Below are 19,534 nucleotides of genomic sequence, written 5' to 3' on the forward strand. Positions count from 1 at the left end.
GTTCAGATCCAGGAAGTGCATCTGCGACAAGCTCAGGCCGCGGTAACTCCTGAGCTTGACCTGGAGGTTGTTCCCGAATCATCTGGGGACTGGCAGAATGTATTTTCCTGACAGGTATCAAGAGTTTCTAAGTCAACAGAGATTTGCCAAAAATCTATCTTTTCTCCTTCTAACCTGTCGTCCAGTTAGAAACATGTTAAATTTTGCTTCACTACATATCAGGGGCTCTCAATGTCATAGCAGTGTCTTCATATTAATCCAAATTTACAGAGAAGGAAGAGGGGTCTGGTTCCCTCTAAATGGCTTAATGACTCTCATCTGTTTTGCTACTGTCTGATTGTCATCAATACTAAAACCTCCGGAGAGGTTTTGGCTCGATAAGCACAGGAAAGAAAAAACAAATCCCGATAAAGACTGCAGTCAATCCCGCCCATGTTTGAAAGTAAATTTGAGGAAGAAAAAAAGTCCTTTAGAATTAACACTCTTAGCTGCAAACACAGTTTTACACAGGTTTACATTTTTTAAATTATTTATTTTGTACATAATTTTGAGACATGTTTGGATTATGTTGTGAAGCAGCTCCAAAACTGTTTGTAAATTTTCGAAGGCTCTTCCTTATCGGAGGCTGCTCCAGCTTTTTTATGGCGTGTACATGTCATTATGATTTAAACCCAGCAGTGCACCCATGACCTTTACTGTAGTTAATTTTGTAAAAAGTCTTGTTAGAGTGCATATATATTTTCTGAGGATAGGTCACAACCTACAGAGGTTGTGCAGAATCATATACTGATGCAGTTGTCATGAAGTAAAAGCAAGTGTACAGGTAATACATTTTTGTCTCGCTTTTTTGCAGTTGTATTTTCTATTGTCTACAATAAATTAAGATAATTAAAAAGTAATTTTTGTATTAATTTGTTTCTCTTTTTTTGTTTTTATTCTTGTTTTGTTAATTACAAACTGTATGTTAAACATCCAGTCTCTTCATTCAATTTTTTGAAAGAATATTTGCTGTTGTTAGTTAAAACGCTAACTTTTTTTGGCACAGAAAAGACAGTTTGGTCTAATAAATACCAAGAGAACAGCATGGTCGTAATAAAGTGAAAATATACTGGACAGGTATTGTGACAATACCTTAGGTTGGTTAATGTACTCCAAATACTATTAAAAGTGCTGTGCACTGTCACCACTGTTTTTATCAGCGCCCTTAGTTTCGATCCAGCATGGTTCCATTTGAAGAAGAAAAAGCTCCGATTAATCCTTTTTTTCATGTTCTAAACCCTTTTTTGTTTTTTCAGTGTTAGATCTCAAAATCTTTGTCCCAGTCCAGTTTTCCTGCACTGTAACCAGAGTGGTCTTCTACGTTAATATTGTGTTTTTCTCAAAGCCAATAAATATTTAAGGACCCACAGTATGGCCAGCAGTGTTGCCTCTTCGTAACATTGTCTGTTAGTGAAATTTTGAGTTGTTTTCTTTAACTGTGCCTGAGACAGACCGTGTCTGCTTCCATCGAAACTACCTGGAGTTGTGTCGGAATGTTATTATTATTACTTGGTGTTGTCCGATTGCCAAAAAATACCTCTAACCTAATCTTTTTTTAATGAGTCCAAAAATGATTAAACCCATAGTTTAGATGGGATACTACTGCTCTAAATCCAGTATTTTCAGTGACATTGTAGAAACCAGGGCAAACCTTTCGTCTGCTGAGTTGCTCTGATGCAATAAAACCATTTTCTTTATGAGGCACATAAGCTGTCGTAGACAAAGCAAACACACAAACAAAAGAATGGTTTTATAATTTTTAATTATTTTTACTCTCAGTTAAGTGGCTGGTCATGTTTTATTACACATTGAAGAGGATGTTTACATTCAATCATTTGAAAGAAAACAACACGACACTCATCTTGAGGTGCAAGCGAACACAGACAGTGAGAGAAATGAACGTAACAACATCACACACACACACACATACACACACACCTTTTCTTTTAGATGAATGGATGTTTTTGATCAGCACGGGTGTCGATGTGCTGAATGTTTTTATTTATTATTATTTGGTCAAACTTTGAACCTGCACATTGTCACATAACATCTTATACTGTGTAATGTGTCAATACAGAATTAGTTCCAGAGCACCTTTTTGAAATTGTTTTTTTTTTCATCACACAAAAAGTAAACACCACATTCAAGGGTTTTTTGGTCATTCGGGGGCAAAGACACTTGTTGGTAAGCTTTGAATTTCATTGACACCGTGTGTGCTGTGCATAGAGAAGCAGTCAAGGTGGAGAAAAACAACACCAAGCAGAGATAAGGCCTGAATCTGAAAACAGTGGGAAACAGGTCACAACTAAGTTCTCTATATGGGCAGGAGATTAGTGGTTGCCGTTATCTCGTAGAAGACAGTGAAATGATTCATTAACAGGCCTGACTAATTTATTAAACCACAATCGCATCATAAAGTCTTAGAAAGTTTAAAAACCTTTTACCACGAAAAGCCCACAGCCAGCCTTAATGACATGAACGTGACACTGTAGGACTTTAGAACACTTGAAGTCAGCGGAGACACGAGGGCTGAGGGGAAACGCACACAAATGGCTCTCACAACAGTGTCAAATTAATTAATACGTTACAGAACTAAAATTGATGATGAGGTGAAGATGTTTTGAGGAGACGACAAAGGACAGAGTGACAAGACGAAAAAAGTCATCCTTGTTAAACTGAACTAACCCGGTCTTTTCTTCCCACCTATAACTGGCGTCAATGGTCAAGTCAGGCGGACTTGGACCGGCCTAAACTCTCTGCTGGTCCGAGTTTGCTTCAGTTCAGCCATCTTGAGTTAGAAGGAATGACGACGTGGACAAGGAACTCAAGCTGGGTCAGAGAGCCACACGGGGGGTAAGCGGGCCGTTCAGGCTGCACATGTGAGCGGCTTCAGGGTCATTTTTTCTTAACGACAAAAGCTACTGAGCAACAGAGGGAAGTGGTGGGTGGGGGTGCAGATTGTGTCACTGTCTACCAGCCAAATGAGTGAGAGGGGGAAGGGGTTTAGCGACATTAAAGTGTTATAATGTAAGGGTGAGTGGTGAGACGGTGTCCTCTTCTCCTTTTTTTTTTTGTTCTCCCCAGTTTAGTCCCGGTCTCTAGAACGTCTCCCCTGGAGGTGTTGGAATGGGGTGTAAAGTGGGACCTCAGCGTTTGGCTGGAGAGGAGCTCCTGCTTCCCTGTAATGCAAGAGACACAGTGTAAGAGCCACTCTGATCTCTCCGGAGTTGAACCCTTGATGTTTTAATTAGTTTTTAACGAGTGTTTGTGCCAATGTGATTTTGTTCACTTGAACACAATGAATAACAAACATTCATCACTGATAATGTTTGACAACTCAGTGTTTGGCCTCTTTCAACAACCACAGTCATTATGAGTCACCACAGACGTGCACACATTAGCTGTCTGGCCAACCTGTCACTTCTTTTGTACATGAGGTTTGAAGACACAATACAAAAAGAATCATCACATCAGGGTCTAACACTGAAAGGTCAGATTGGCTGTGAGAAAAAAGCAGTTTAGTAAAATGGTATGAAGGTGATAAAGATAAAAGAGGAAAAAATACTGTAAAAAATTGCAGTCTAAATTACGACTCTGGGAGTCACATATTTCTTCTGTAGAAGACTTTGGCTATGACCTTGTTGGTTATTTTCTTATGCAAAGCTAATTTTGCAACTGCAAATAACACATGTAGGATATGGATTGACAATGGTGGTCATTTTTAAAATTACAACCACTGGCTAACTGTTAGCAATGTAAACATGTTCAGTATAGTTCAAGAGGAGCAGGTTTGTCAGATTTTTATCTTTGAATAAAATGAAAATTGTGTTTACATGAAAAAAAAAAAGACAGCAAGAGTTTCTTGGGAGAGCCTGGAAAATAACACCAACAGGGGGCAGTAGTGCAACTCTGCTGGCTGTGACTGCTGGCTGCCATTTGAATCCAAAGGAGAAGAAGTGAATGTAGAATGGAGGGGAAAAGTTTCAACAGAAGAAAAGACTCAGTTCTGTAAGTGTTTGTGTTACAATGTACTGACAAGGTGTGTTTGAGCTGGAAATGCATTAGTTTTTGCAGTTGTTGTTCTAATTTGTAGTTCAGATTGGTCATTTGTTTGTATGTTTGCAGGTCCAATGACACCTTAGATTTGTTTGTTTATTTGTTTGAAAAGCTTACTTCATGCTAAAGTAAAAAGTAGTTTCACTTTTCACTGGGTTGTTTGTTTTACCATTCTTCTTGTGGCTGGCTTAGTTTATCAACCTTGATTTACATTTGACAGTTGTTAGATTTAGTTTAAATGTTCTATAATATGATAGTCTATTATCTGGCTAATCTCTTGGCTAACTTTTAGTTACAAGTCTTTAAACAGTAACATAAAGATTATTTAGATAGTCTGTTGTCCATGGCAGAAGACCTACTGGGTAGTACAATTTCACATTTTGGTTTTAGATCTAGAAATGTCATCCTGTGAGATAGAGAAGTGAGGTTTTAGCTCTGACTGCAGCTTCTGTTCAGGCAAAGAGCCAAGTTTACACAGAGGTACCCATCCATTCCTCAGGATGAAATGTTGTTTGTTCTGAAATTCAAATTGGAAATCCTTGAAATACGTCTCTGGAGCTACATTGCAGTTTTCACTTTGCCTGTGATTCTGAAGCGCAGCGGGCGTAATGTAGAACAGAAGAAAGATTATACAAATGAGACGTATCCTGGTGGATCACTCGAGGTGATAATCCATATCGCCAGAAGCTTCTAACTCGACTTTGGAAAACAAAGGCGGTGGAAAAGCCTTTTGCTCTGAGCCATTTTAGATTAAATCAATTGTCTTGAAAGAGAAGAACTCTATTGACTGCAGAGATTTAAATCAGAAAGTGTACAACACAAATTAAAAGTGAACGCGGCTTTCACTGAGTTCCATTTGTTCACTGACGCATTTCTTGTGCTGCAGAAACAATGGCACTGAGTCATGTCCTCATTAGTCGTCTCGTACAATTTAGACAACAGCATCCCAGGAGCTGCTGATCTCAAGAGCTGGTTAGCTCTGTGGATTAGTGACTACAGATGAGGACGCAGCCCCAGGAAAATATCAGTTAATGTCCACTTTTAATAGTCGTTAGGTAGAAGTTACTAATTTAAAATAGAGCAGAGAGAATTGTCAGGACATGATGGCTTCTCCTAATGACACCTGAGGTAAACTGATGAGCTAATCTGGGGATTTGTACTGCCCGTCGGCCCTGTTGTGTGACAATTGGTGCAGTCAGTGTTTGTAAATAGGAGTTCTGTGTTTCTATTTAAACAGTTCCACCTAAATGGTGCAAACAAAAAAACGTTTTCAAATCTCCCTGCTCAAAACTACATTTCTCAATGTGATGAAATTTCTGCAACAATTTATGAAAAATCCAGTGTCTATAAAAGGTGACGGTTGGTGTTAATGATACACCATCAGAAACGGACGGTTTCATTCTTTGCTTGACAGAAGGTCATGCTTGAGTTTTACACATAATCAGCAAAATAATATGAGAGCTCAGAAACTGAATATTGAATTTGACACCAGCAACGAGAATCTGAATGAAGTCTGAGACGTGGTGGGAACCAAATACAAAGATACAGTATTTTAATCTGTTTGTTTCAGTTTTTCTATAGGACAGTGTAATGTAATACTTTGTTGTTTTATAGGGGCTGAAGTTAGAACTATAATTTTATAAAATACAAATATTTATCCGATAGAGAGTGGGGGCTTCACTACTAATAGCAGTACTATATATGTTTTTTGTTTTCAAGTTTCTGCTATACTACTTGTGCTCTCTGGTTAACCTTTCTTCAATGACTCTGCTACTCTGCTAATGTCTTTTGCTGCCCCTTGTAACTTCTTTCCATTTTGTATGTATCTAAGGTGTTTTTTTTTTTTACAGTTTAAATTTAAAGTATTAAGTAAGAGTTATGGTCTGAGAATGTATTTTGTGGAAACACGTTGATGATAAAAGGTCACATTTTTAACTTGTACCCTAAACGACATTTCCAAATCTGTGGAGATGGCATTGATTTAAAAAATTCTACTTATATTTTAATAACTCTATAAATAAGGTGTAAGCAAGATTTGTTTTCTTGTTGCATTTATATAGACTCTTGGGTTCCACTGTGAATGTGACAGTAAATGGTTGTTTGTCTATATATATATATATATACTGTATATATATATGTCCCAGTGATGGACTGGTTAACTGTCCGGGGTGTGTCCTGTCTTCACCCGTCGACTGCTGGAATTGGTTAATCCACTTACTTTTGTGCTACTTGTGTCTAATGATTAGCTGTCCAACATTTGGTGAGCAGTGTGTTTGTATCACAGACACATGAAGTTTGTGCCGTATGGTAGGACATGGTTTAATGGTTGATTTTTTTTTTCTTCATTTAAGCATGAGAGATCACTTTCCTATAATAAAGCAGTTCCACTAGGTTAGCTAAAGTCCCGCTGGACGCTCAGCGGAGAGTGGATCTACCTCGGCACGATTATAACCCAGCTGGCACAGAAGCTCGTAGAATGGCACTGTGATCAATCTTGTGTCTTAAAGCCTGTTATTATTCTGCTGCTGCCGCTGCTGCCGTCGCAGTGGTAATGAGATTAGGGTGTCTTCAGAGCATATCAGTGTTGAACAAATGTGGAGAGGGTTAGACTTTAACTACTCCTTCATCAGGTATCAGTTACTCACTCTGCCGCTGATATCATCACTGAGGCAGGAAAAATATGCAAGAAAGTAATTAATAAAAAATTACATTTTCAGAGCAATTTTATTTCCAAGGAATGATAAGGAGTGGAGCAAAGTTACCGGGACAATAACTTGGACAGTGTCTATCACTAAGGGGTTTTTTTTTCTCCTTACCATTTTGAAGATCCTAGTCAGGGAACCTCTGCCGTCCCCGGAACTGGCCTTCTTGGCTTTAGAAGACTGTGACTTCTGGTCACCCTGGCAGAAAAATACAGAGAAAGTCTTGGTGTTAAATGAATCCTGGAGATGTTTGTCAAGGGATTTAGATGTGATTGTTGTTCTTTAGGGAGTAGTTAAAACAGATTATTAACAGCATGAAGAGGATAGAACCCTTAGAACATCATTCTGTTGGGTTTTCTCCACTTTTTTTTTTAAATAGAGAATTGATTTACATTGAACTACACTATGCCCTACGTTCCCAGTGTAATTGTTTATCACTTTGGAGAAGTGTTTGAATTATGTATGAGAAAGCAGTGAAGGAGTGTGGGGAAAGTGAATGTCACTGCAGAAGTTCAAGGTCTCTTCAGAGGCCATGTGACAGTGTGTTCTGAAACCCAAAAGTTATTGAGTTTCTAGAGTTTGTTTTTTTATTATTTTTCTGTGAAGGTCATTTTTCTTCTGTGTCATTGCATTCTTAGAAATTGAGAAAGAGCAGCTTGACTGGCTGGAGTCTCCTGGAGCTCTTTAACCACCTATTTAAGAGGAGTCTTCACTACTGAAGGTGCCTGAAGAGAAAGGTTAGTTCTAAGAGCTGAAAACGTTGTCTTTTAGAAACTCAATCATGTCCATTTGGCTGTAGTAACATATTTCTGTTTTCAACAGAATTGACTGTTGAAGTAATAATGGATAACGACATGGAACCAAACTGAGCTCCAGTATCACCTGCGACTTTGGCCATTGACCTGCCATCAATGTTCATCTATCAAGGTAAGACAGAAAATTACAGACTTTGTCAGATCTTTTTTCTGCAACCAGTTGAGCCGTTTCGACTGGACTGTTTTATCGCTACGGATGTGGTCAAGTGGCATGGAACTGGGAGGTGACCAGAGAAAACTGAGCAATGTTTTATAAATATACCTGCTGGGTTCATGTTCATGTTGCATTGCTCTTCTCGTGATATGTTGAGCACCTTAGTTATTCAAATGTATTTTACTTTGAGGTAGTTTTGTCATAGCATGCATGGCAAGTTATTTCAGCTGAGAGTTGACCAAATGTTCTTGGTCATGAATGTGTTGTTAATATTACTGACGGTTGGTGACCTTAGATGACGGCTTTGTGTTTGAGGAAAAGAGTTTTGTAGAAATCTTTGTAGGAATTTCCTGTGATATTTTTTAGTGTTTTAAAAATGATAAGTTGTCCTTGTCTTTTTAACCTTTGGCTTAAAACAACTGCTGCTTGAAAGTCAAACACATCATAAATGTGTATACATTCACATTGTTTTGGTCACAAACTGGCAATAACAATGGCAATAAAGCAGGAGGCGGTGTCTCCTCAGTCAGTCACCAAGGAATTTTGGACTGAAACAATGATAATGAGAAATGGAATAATGGCTGTGAATGCACAATATGGCCTCATGATATGCAGCAGTCAGGCGGTAAAAAGCTGTGATATGGGGATGATCTATTTGAAAATGGACTTAAGTCGCAGGGAAATGAAACTGTTATGACTGATGTGTTGGCAGATTACACTGCCTCTGATGGGGAATGAAATGGAAGTGGAGCCGCGGGCAACACACTCAGAGGCAGACTTAGCCGATGACCTCACTGGCTTTTAGCTTCAGTTTAATTAGACATGTTCCTTTATTTCTTAGTTTCAAACCACCTACCAGGCCCATCTTGGCCGCTGCTGCCCTCCACTGCACATGAGAGAGACAAGAGACAAGGAAAGGAGGGGAAAAGAGAAAGGGACAGAGAAGAAATGTGTGTCTTACTCAGAGCAAATTCAGGATTGGGAGGACAAAAGGAGGCAAGTGGGAGGGTCCATCCAGGTGGGGAAGAAGTCAAGGGGTCAGGAACAGATGACGGATAGAGGAGAGAGGGGGGAGGGAGATACATATGCAGGAATATGAGAAATGGGAAAGAGATATGAATAAAACAGAATAAAGACACAGATACTGTAATATCTGAGAATAAAGCTCTATTTAATAGCTATAAATGAGAAGCAGTGCATCATGGGAAACATGCCTGTATTTCCTGTGGCTTCATTTTAAAGCTCACTGTCAAACTGTCCTGCCTGTAAATCCTTCACAGAAACAAAGAGTAATTTACAAACATAACGGACCTAGTATGAACCTGTGGTTCTCAAACTAGGGGGCAGACCCCTCCCAGGAATCAAATCAATCAATTTAAATATCAGTATTTCTTCTTTTGCTAGTTTGAGGTAAATGCCTTATAATTCTCTGTGTTGTTTGTTTGAAGTAATTGCTGTGAACGTGTCAACATATAGAGTGGAAGGGTCAATGATAGCCCTATTTTCAAAAGGGGGCGCTGCAGGAAAATAATCGCTTGTGTGCACACAAATGAGCTGCAAAAAAATCTACTTAACTTAATAGGTACTATTTTAACTTCAATTTAAATGTCAACTTTACATTATAATATTAATAATAATATATATAAGATTGCCAAGGGTTTGACCACATATATGATCTTCATTAAATTTATGCCAAACCTTTTTAATGCAATACTATAATTAACAGTTTCCATTTACATGATTTTTACTTAATTAAAATGAAGGAAATGGGCATTTGTTTATGACTCACTCACTGGTTCCTTCCATTAACGCATTCAATGTGTTCATAAAAACATACTTCTCATTGAAGGAGTTTATTAATTAAACAACATAAATTCTTCAGCTTAGTCACACTGCCATTTCCACTCAATGTGTGGTTGTTGTTACGGAGCTAATGTGATATTTCATCAAGTCTGTCCTTCCTTTGTCCTTCTAGTTCCTCTGTTTGATTTAGTCAGTCTTCTACTATATTTCTTTTTTAAATAACCTTTTTAAGTAATTTTCATCTCCTTAAATTATAAACATGAGCATAGATGTCTAAGTGATCTTTCATTTATTTGTTTAAATGTTTTTTTTACCTTCTTTGACTAATGTATAGATGACATTAAATTGCAGTTAAATTGCGATTTCAACATCTTCATATTGGCAACAAGACAACAATTAAAGATATTGTATTTCAAAACAGGTCAGCGTTTAAAGTTGTACAGAGGACACTGTGTGTGTCAGACTCACCCTGGACTTAGGAGGAGCGGGGGACACCTGAGGACGAGTTAATGAGAGAAAGAATAGATGTTTGACAGAGTTAGTGAGAAATCAGAAGGCAGAGGGCAGTAAAGAGACACACTTTGGAATACACAAGATGAGTTTGTGAGGATTTATTTTCTTCAATTTTCTTTGAGGTTTACTCACGATCGTGCGGAAGAAATGGACCACAGCGTTCTCTGCTCCACGCTTACGTGGGGAGGTCGCAGAGGCTTTCTGAGGAGCTGGAGAGAGAGCACCTCGGAAAGATCCCTGGAAAGGAGAGGAGAAAGGAAAGGAAAGAAGGAAAAGAAAGGAAAGGAAAGGAAACGCAGGTTACTTGGTTACTTATTCATCTGGCTCCTTTTGGATTTTCCCTCATGTTGAACCAAGTCAAAACATCTTAGGAGAACCAAATGATTGGATGTTGACTTCAGTGTGTGTTTGTTCTGGTTTTGTTCTACTTTGTTCTACCTGTCTACAGATTAAGAAACAAAAGGGCCAAAATAACCTGTTGCCAGGGCAGCAATGGAGGTGGCTGATGGGAGATGGCAGTTGTTCAAAACTGTTGATTTAAAGCAGTTTCTTAATTTTAAACACGAATGATAGTGTAGGTTTTTATATTAACCTTACTATCATCTGCACTTCATTACTATGGTCAAGGAAATTGGGTCAATTAACTAATAAAATTAGTAATAAAAAATATTGAAAATCTACCCGAAATAAGTGAGACTCCTGCTAATACTGAATAATTTGATTTGTTACTAATACTTTTTAATTATACCTCAGTGAAAATTAGAAAAAAACACATTAGATACTTGAAGAAGATCTCCATTTCTCTTTTTTCAATTCCTGTGAGTATATTAGCATTGTGTTCAACAAACAGGCACAGGTTTAACACTAAGTAAATAGAATGTTGAAACTGAAAGACTATCTATATTTGCTTTTCGTGACATTTGTTGTGGGATTATTAGAACGTAAAATATGTGCGACACCTAAAAAAAACATCGGAACCTTGTCTACCTTTGAAATGTAATGGTCCAATATGCTAAGTATAAAAAGTCTAGAGGCCAGTGGAACAGACTGGAACCATTTTAACATCCTCTTAGAGAGAAGAAATAGTCCTGATTATTCAACTCGTTAACTTCTAATTAGACCAAGAAACAGGGAGTCAGTGATTAGTGAGGTGGTAAATGTTTGGCGTGTGTCTAGAAAGTATTTTAAAGGTGATGTTGACGCCCAGATGTCCTTCATCCATACGTTCTCCTTCATTCAGCAACCATAACATCAGCTTCATTAATCCTTCTCCTGAACCTTTGCTCATCATTCATTAAAACTAATTTAAAAGTGGAGCAAACAGGAAGCTGAGACGCTGTTTATTTTCTTCTCCTTTAGCTACTAGGAGGATGAATGATCGTTCAAATCAATTTAGCTTCACTGGTGTCAAAGTGACTTTCCAGAGGTCGATGTTCTCCTACTTTTTACAATTAAAATTCTACGAAAAAAACAAACAAACAAAAAAAACGTAGCAATGATAAAAGAAGTAAGAACACACAAGAGTTGAAGGACATCTGGACTATCACCAAACAAAATCAACAACCAGCTGCTGGTGGGAGAAATGTTCATTTCCACCCACTCACTAGGTTCTATCTTTTTGCCTAATGTTACCTCGATGATGTCTTTCTGTGAGCCCATTAATGTGGGAGGAAAATGTGAGAGTGAGTGTCTTGTCGGTGGAAGGAGTTCAGCTGATGACTCATGCTTCCATTATTTCACATCAAAGAACCATAAGGTAAAACCAAATGGGAGGAAACCATCAAAATCATCAACAGGTTATAGTGGACCTTTACTGTTTTCTGGGTCTTTGTGTAGCGGAGGAGTAACATCACAGTTTAGATGTGGGTGGCTGGAGTGTTTTTAATGAATGGTGGTGGAAAGGGATGTTTTTGGTTGTCAGTGTTTCTTTCATACACAAAATTCAGTTCTTTCTTCAGAAAGAATACCCCTCCCCCTCCCCACAATATTTTCGTGCTATCTTGGGGCACCACCCCCACCTTGAAAAACTATAAAATAATAATTATATCTTTTTTGCCTTGACTGCTTCTACTTGTCTTTTTTGAAGTGACCTCTTAATGACGTGACTTTTACATAATCCTGCGTGATTGCGTCTATAGGACAAAGGTCAGATGTGTCTGTTTCTGAGTGGATGAACATAATAGAAAATGAGGGCAACAAAAGGAAAGGAAGTGAAGAGAGGGGTGAGAAAACCCTGATTGGCTGCTGGCCTGCTGCTGTGGCCTTTGCTAAAGTAGAAAATAGTGGAGATGACGGAAGAAAAAGTCGGATCAAATGAAACTGAAAACTCAACTGAAATTCAGACAGGTAGCTTCTCTATTTCAGCCAATCTCTCCCTTTGATCCTGATGAGTCGCTGCTCTATTTCTACCTTCTTTAACTCAAAAACACAGTTTTTCTGTAGGTTCTTTTTCAGAACTTTCAAAAGGAAAAAGAACATATGGGCAGAGATTCAAACCTCATTATGTTTACTTTGAGATGGAGAAGAGGTTTATGACCTTCTTTCTGTTACATTTCTTAGAGATTGTTTGTATTTCCCTGTATTTTTTCTTACCATTTCATAGTTTTGATGTAATTATTATGTCAGGAGATAAAACATGGTGTGAATCTTTGTGGACTGTTTTCACATCAGTAGAGCCAGCCATTGCTCTTGAGTTCGAAGGTCACCAACTAGTTGTGAATTCTCGTACATTATGAATGGTGTTTATTTCTTGATCATCAGTAGTGGGAGATTGGTTTAAATATTTAGATATTCCTCATTAGTGCCTTTGCCTTTGTGGACCAACGTTATAACTAATGACTGGTATTTCTGACCTGGAGCCAAATGTCTCAGGGACTTAAAAGTTGGTTGTTAACAAGGTGAGGCGTGTGATTTCTGGCAGTGGAGCTGCAGACACCTAACTGTGCACAGGTCTGATATCTCACATATTCATGCCTGCCCATTGTGAGGACACAGGCATGCAGATTACAGACTCTCAGCATCACACCTTCCCTGTTCATCTGTCAGATTGTTCACCCGAAGAGAGGACTGATGATTACAATCAGGGAAAAAAAAGAAGCTGAGGTGAAGTATTCTCACCAAAAATACCATAGCAAAAATACCATAGCAAAAATACCATAAATACCATAGCAGCTTAACATGCCTGTGAGAGGGTTCGTCACCTTAAATTTCTTTTACCTGTCTAAAAGCTAAGCTGCAGGGCAACCATAGATATGAGACTTTTTTGGTGTCATCACAAAGATGACGTACAGTACAGTCCAACACAGCTGCACTTGTGAAATGAGGGCCATTTGCTGTGGGCCAGTGACAATTAATCATGATTAATCGTGATTGTAAAGGGTCACTTTTGTTTATGATATAAATCAACAAAAATCCTGTATACAGGTGTGTTTAACACCTGTGTTAATTTGTGACTAATCCAAATGATTCAAACCTTAGTTTTCCACTGCCAACATCCGCCCTCTATTGTTAACCAAAGGCAACAACAGTGTCTCTTCAGGCCACTTATGGAGGCTAACTGTTTTTTTTATTAATTTGTCACAAATGTAGTCATAAATAAAAGCCCTTTATCGTTGTCTGTCAGATGCACATTTTTGATGGTTTACAATGCTTTATACATGTAATCATATATTGGGCACATTGAGAAGTTTAAATCTGTTGCGTTCACAGAACGTTTCGTTTCCATTGATAATGATAGTAGTCGCAGGGCCCTGACAGCAGAATGTTACGATTGAAATAACCACAGCTCTTTAACATCATTTCACCTTTTAAATGTGTTTGGTTTTAACATCACAGGTTTATAACCTTTAAAAAAGACTGATCGTTTATCTTAATGGTACACAGATTTGGTCAGAGCACTAAAATAAATGGACTAATGAATAAAAGTGTCTGAATCACAGCCAGTTGAAAAAGTAATGACACATTCAGAGTCAAATGTGCCAAAAAAGTTAGTAAAAGCATTAAACTGTTTGATATTCAGCAAGAAAACTTCATGGACATTGATTTTTTTTTTTTTTTTGGCACCAATGAAATGCCTCAGGCAAAGAATAAATGTTGTAGAAACTAACACACGGTGGCAGTATTGCAACCAAACAATGCCACCTGACGTCAAAATGTTCAGATCGAGTTTGTTGTATTTGCTTTATTTCAGTTGGACCATAATGGTAGAGGTTTGTGTAGAAATATTGAAATAGTCAGAGAGTAACAGTAACTTGTGGCAGCAGATGGCGCTGCTCCGCAAAAATGGTCTATTGCTGCTTGATAACTTTGTTTTTGGTTGGAATAACTTTATCCCTTTCCTAGTTTTGAGTGATTCTTTGCTATTTGACTGTGTTGAACTTGGGGGCAGTAAACACAGCGGTTGTGTTCTTCCTCTGTGTGTAGCAGAAATAAACGGACTTACAGTTAATTTCTCAGTATCAAACATTTGGAGCTTCTTTTTTTTACGATCGTACTTTTCTCCAAACACTCAGATGTTTGAGATTGAGATTGTTTCAGATTGTGTTAGTTTTTACTGCGTAGCTTTCTCCACTGCCAAGGAGAACGGCCTACAGTATAATGATGAAGAGTTGAATCTAAAACACAACATTAAAATGAGACTCAATTCTCTGAGTTGAACTCACTGCAGGTGAAGCCCTTGTTCACAAACTCTATTATTAATATTAATGATAAGACAGTTTAGACACAGTATGAGGTAGGGGTCAGTGGGGAGGAGGAGTGGGGGCATTAAGTCCATATAATTGTGTGTAAATACGCCGGAAACAAGGACAATGAGTCCCAGTGTAGTGACGACAGGACGGCGACCTTAAAGTCGTCACGCTGAGTTAAAGGTGTTTAATTCTCTTCCGCTGGCGTTATCGTCTTCAGACTCACACAAACAAGTCAGGCCAGTCATCCATTACTCAATATTATCATAATGCAGATAAACAGCTTAAACCTCTGCTGATATCTCCTTTTATTTTGCATAATACTCCTGTGACTGACTGAAGTGTGAAATATATTTATTCATTGTGACGTTTCTCGTCTTCAAAAGCTACTCTGCACACGCACAAAGCATGTGTGCTCGGAATAAATATTCTGCGTTAAAAGTGTGTCACGTCCTGGTGCCTGCAGTGGCCGAAAATTGAATTTGCAACACCTTAAAAATTGGAGCAATAACAAATCAGAGAGGATGACTGTAACATTGTGTTAGCAGAAGGGTTAAATCCATTTATTGTTTTACAAGAGAGGAGGAAAAAAAAACAACAAATAAGAACAGGGTGGTGCTGTTACAGAGATTTATTTAAGCCAAACTTCAAAAAGCTTATAGAACAGGATCAGGTTAGGAACAGAAACAGTAACAAATACTGCAAAAGTGGAAGGTGTTACACAAACCAGGGTCAGCACTGACCCCCGAGGTCAAAGGCAGATGAACCTGAGGCAAACTGTCTGATGTTAGTGGCTGGACGGGTTGTAATGCACGACCTGTAGACCGTATGTAAGAACTGGACAAAGCTGTTGCATCTAAAACTTGTTGCTCTAGATCTCAGATCATCTCCGTTTAAGCATTTTCAATATTTTTTCTATTTATGATCAAATTCAATTTAGTTATTAATGAGAGACAAACAGACAACATTGTCAGCACCAGAACATAACAGCTTTAAATCACCAAGGCTCCTATTGGACATTAAAGCTGTCAATCATCCAGTTTCCAATCAAACATGCTGCACTGTTGTCTGTTTTCCTCGTAGTGGGATCATATTTGACAAAATTGACATTTCCAATGACAGAGACCTGAAACCTGTCGTTGAAATGATAAACTCATGAGGGAAACGAAAGACATTGAGGAGAAGTGTCATCATTCCATTCCATTTATAGACTTTTTTCAGGGGACAAAAAAGTCAAATTTCTCAGATACGGCCCACGGTCGTAGCACAGACATCTTTGTCCAGTGGTGAAGACATGGGGATGGAAGTACAATATACAGTTTTGGTTTATTTTTCAAAATACATTTGCAGATAACGACTTAAAACTGTCTCCATATCTTTAAACAGGTCTCTTAATTTAAACTAAAATTATTTTCCAATTTCTGACATGATCAAATCATGATCAAAAACCTGTTAGCATTCACATGCTGTTCCTTCTATGCCCTGAGACTGGAGCTTTATTTTTTATTTTTTTTGGTTTATTTTTGGCATCGTCACTTGTTTTGTCTCGTGCTTATGTATGATGATGATTTAACGTTTCCTGAAATTTCACCATTTGGGCTCACACTGGATAAAATGTGAATAACTTTGAAAAAGCACAAGAAAATTAAATTAAAAATAGCTACAAGAATCCATCTTTACAGAATTAGGCATGCAAAATCAATCACCACGGCTAACAAGACAAAACCGGCCCCATAATACTGCAGCTGAAGAGTCCACATAAGCACCGAGCATGTGTTTAGAAAATATGTGCTTACAAAACACAAAGATCAGTATTTTCTAAATCTGAGTCAAACGTTTTCTCCCAGGATTGTTTGCTTTCTGAAAAATACTCTGTTGCAGCAGAGAGTTTGTGCAGCCTGATTTTTCTCCCTTTGCTTCAGGCCATTGAGGGATCTATCTGTCATGTCACTCATGGCTTTAAAGGCAAACCCTTGGTGAATACAATACAATATATAAATATATTTGTACAACTCTTGTCATTAATGTGGAGGAGAAAAAAAAGTACAATTCTACTGTGAAAGAAAATCCAATACTGCAACAGATTTGGTCACGACGCCAGTGGTAAATAAAATTCATACAAGGCTGCACATAATTTGTTCTTTTGACTATTTTACATTAGCAGAAAAGGGAAGAAATATATATTTAATCAACGAAACGGGCTTCAGGGGAAATAAGCGAGTTATGCAGTGCTGCATACGTTTGTCAGAGTTGATAGTAAGGCCTGAAGGGTGGGACAGTAAGGAGCATTGGGTGGAGGAAAGGAAGGGTGGGTGCATATATGTGAACAGCCTCTCCAGCGACTGTGATAACTGATAAAATAGATGGACGGCAGCTTCGTCCACAACAGCTCTCCTGTATAAATGTTAATATTCTTATTTGACAGCAGGTGTGCAAAATGTACAGCCAGAAAATACAGTATGTCCAGGCTCTGGGATTTAACCTGAGCTTTTTTGTAAAGTTTTGAAGACCAAAACATGCTCCGTTCTCCTCTGAACTTCACATTTACATGGCTTTCCAGAGGAAAAAGCTAAATTTTTTCATTGCATTTGTTGCCTCCAGGTGAAGTCACTGAGCGAATGCCTCAAAGCAGAGCTGCAGTATGGGTTCATCAATGCCATACAGTCCATGAGGACTGGGAGAGGCTTTCAGTGTTTTAGCTTCAACCTGGCAAACTGTAGCCAGGGACACAAATAGTTTTGACAACAAAGTCATTAAAATGAACAGCGCCGGGTCATAAACATGTTGCGATTACACTGTTCCCTTCTTTATAGGCTGCAGCTGCTTGTCTGAATGCCCACACAGCTACTACTGAGATATACTGCATATTATATCAGGTTCCGTTTGATCTGGTACTACATAATGCAATCATTTACTATAAAAGTGACTTGGCAGACTGCTGTGCTGTGCAAACTTCCCTCCCTGTGGCTGTTCACAGATGATTTAAACAAAAATGTGTCCAAAGACAAAAGACTCCAAAAGTATTTTCAGAGAAGCAGCATTAATGGCCTATGATCATAAGTACCAGTATTTTTTATCATCTAATGCCTGAACAATTTCCCTGGGCAATTGTCTGCCATCATCATTTAGAAAAGGACCTGAACTGAGACACAGCTTTTCTGCACTCTAGTTTGTTAAAAGTTCCACTTAACAAACTCCAACTTTATGGCAGCTACAAGTTCACATCTACCATTTAACATCTGCAACAGGTAAATAGAACAGAATAAAATGCTACTAATGTCAGTACCATTCAAAGTAATGGAGACCAGAAGAACGAAGAAAAGTATCTTTGAAACAAAAAAATAAATCACAGCCTCTTTGTAGTGGAAAAAACCAAAAGAAAAGTCGATATCCAAAGGTGATTTGTTAAATACAAGCCAGGTTCTATAACGTGTAGACTCAGAAAAGAAATGTATTGTGAGGAATATAAGTTTTGCAAACTTCTTGTAACTTCTACAGAATCAGATGTTAAAACAGAGGCTGTGCAACAGAATGATACAAGAGAGGAGTCGAGCTTTTTCCATCTCGACCCGTCGCTGCATCCTCACCTTGCTCTTTCTCTTCTTGTCACCTCCAAAGAACTTTCCGATCTGATCCAGAAGACCAGGGTTCTTCTTCCTGCGGCCCAGGCCAAAGGTGGCCTGAGTGGAGCTGCTTGAAGATGCCATGGCGTTTGCGGTAGTTGGTTGGATATTTGTCAAAATGTGAGGTTCGCGTTCTCGTTAGCGAGAGATAGAAAGGCAGAGGAGGAAGAGGAGTAAAGAGAGGAGAGGGAGGGTGGAAAAAAAGCTAGCCTAGTCTAGGTCCTGTTCGGGGCTCTCCGACCCGCACTCTGAAGCCGCTGCGCTGTGCTCCTGGATGGTCTGCAGCTCGTCCGATTCAGAGGGTCGGTCTTTGAAGGTGTTGTCCTCACGGCCCGGGGCATCTCGGGAGAATAGGCGGGCCAGGTGGGGGCGTGGTGTGGCGGCGTCATCGTCAGCTGTGTTGGCGGAGGTCCAGGGCTGGCAGGGGCCCTCAGCGCCCGTGGAGTCAGTCACCGCCGGCTTCTGGGAGATGCAGCCATTGTTCTGGTTTGCATCTGCCTCACCCAGTCCTGCGCAGAAAACAACAAGGGTCATCTATGGACTCAATGCCCGCATGGCACACAACAAAACCGCAGCAGCACAATGGGCCCTTTAACTGTGCAGTGGGCCTTCCTGCTGCAGCAGCAGAGACCGACATTTCACAGATTCTCATCTGTGCAAAATCTGGCAAAGATCGAACAACGCCATAACCGAAAAGATAACTCAGATCTGAGTTCTTGTTTGGTCTCTGAGATCATTGGTTGATCTTTCATGTTATTTTTCAACACCTTTCTGTTGCCAGAAAGTGTAGAACACAAAGTTAAACCAAAACTGGATCATCTACTGTGGCGTGTTTTTCTCTGAACCTTGAGTCATGAGAACACTTGAGTTTCAGGTAGTTTCATACATTGTTGAGTTGCTAGAAAAAAAATGACAAAGAAAACAAGAAAGATAAATAGATCTGCCAGGCACATTCAGGTCGCACCACTTTTGTAACTAAATCACCTCCACATAAATTCAACCCCGGTGGTATCATGGGTAATTTTTCAACAAAGCTCGTGCTACGGTGAGATGAAAACACAGTTGTTCCTGTAAAGTCCACTTTGACAGCTATCCATTAAACTGCTCCACTCCCACAGCCACAGGACGTCCAGTGCATTCCTGC

The 19,534-nt window shown here is 39.0% G+C and overlaps 3 protein-coding genes across 8 annotated transcripts in view; 1 reads left to right on the top strand and 2 right to left on the bottom strand.

Annotated features, from left to right (window-relative positions):
* znf236 (zinc finger protein 236) overlaps nt 1–19,534 on the top strand; it is an 82,654-nt gene that overhangs the window by 33,641 nt on the left and 29,479 nt on the right. For 2 of the 4 annotated variants that reach the window (XR_003051457.1, XR_003051458.1), the window contains exons 32-33: nt 7,436–7,534; nt 7,620–7,724. Coding sequence is in view for 2 of the 4 variants with exons in the window: in XM_008323966.3 (XP_008322188.1) it covers nt 2–111 (110 nt within the window). In the remaining 2 variants the exon portion in view is untranslated. Of the gene's footprint in view, nt 1; nt 1,927–7,435; nt 7,535–7,619; nt 7,725–19,534 lie in introns of those variants that run through there. The other 2 variants (XM_008323966.3, XM_008323967.3) reach the window with 1 other exon arrangement.
* LOC103388795 (myelin basic protein-like) lies at nt 2,103–18,621 on the bottom strand. Of its 3 annotated transcripts, XM_017037741.2 has the most exons (7): nt 18,355–18,621; nt 10,215–10,319; nt 10,038–10,064; nt 8,623–8,652; nt 6,912–6,995; nt 6,741–6,759; nt 2,103–3,218 (listed from the first exon to the last, which is right to left on the bottom strand). In XM_017037741.2, exons 1-6 carry the CDS (start codon nt 18,472–18,474, stop codon nt 6,757–6,759), a joined length of 369 nt encoding a protein of 122 aa, XP_016893230.1. In that variant the 5' UTR covers nt 18,475–18,621; the 3' UTR covers nt 2,103–3,218; nt 6,741–6,756. The 3 variants fall into 3 exon arrangements, with proteins under 3 accessions (XP_016893230.1, XP_008322183.1, XP_008322186.1); XM_008323961.3 differs by lacking the exon at nt 6,741–6,759 and having other exon boundaries at nt 2,113–3,218; XM_008323964.3 differs by lacking the exons at nt 6,741–6,759; nt 8,623–8,652 and having other exon boundaries at nt 2,113–3,218; nt 6,912–6,986.
* LOC103388794 (myelin basic protein-like) lies at nt 18,500–19,032 on the bottom strand. Its single transcript, XM_008323960.3, has one exon. The coding sequence runs from the start codon at nt 18,922–18,924 to the stop codon at nt 18,601–18,603; it is 324 nt and encodes a 107-aa protein (XP_008322182.1). The 5' UTR covers nt 18,925–19,032; the 3' UTR covers nt 18,500–18,600.

Source organism: Cynoglossus semilaevis, chromosome 13 (genome assembly GCF_000523025.1).
Source record: "Cynoglossus semilaevis isolate Cse_v1.0 chromosome 13, Cse_v1.0, whole genome shotgun sequence".
Lineage (NCBI taxonomy): Eukaryota > Metazoa > Chordata > Actinopteri > Pleuronectiformes > Cynoglossidae > Cynoglossus > Cynoglossus semilaevis.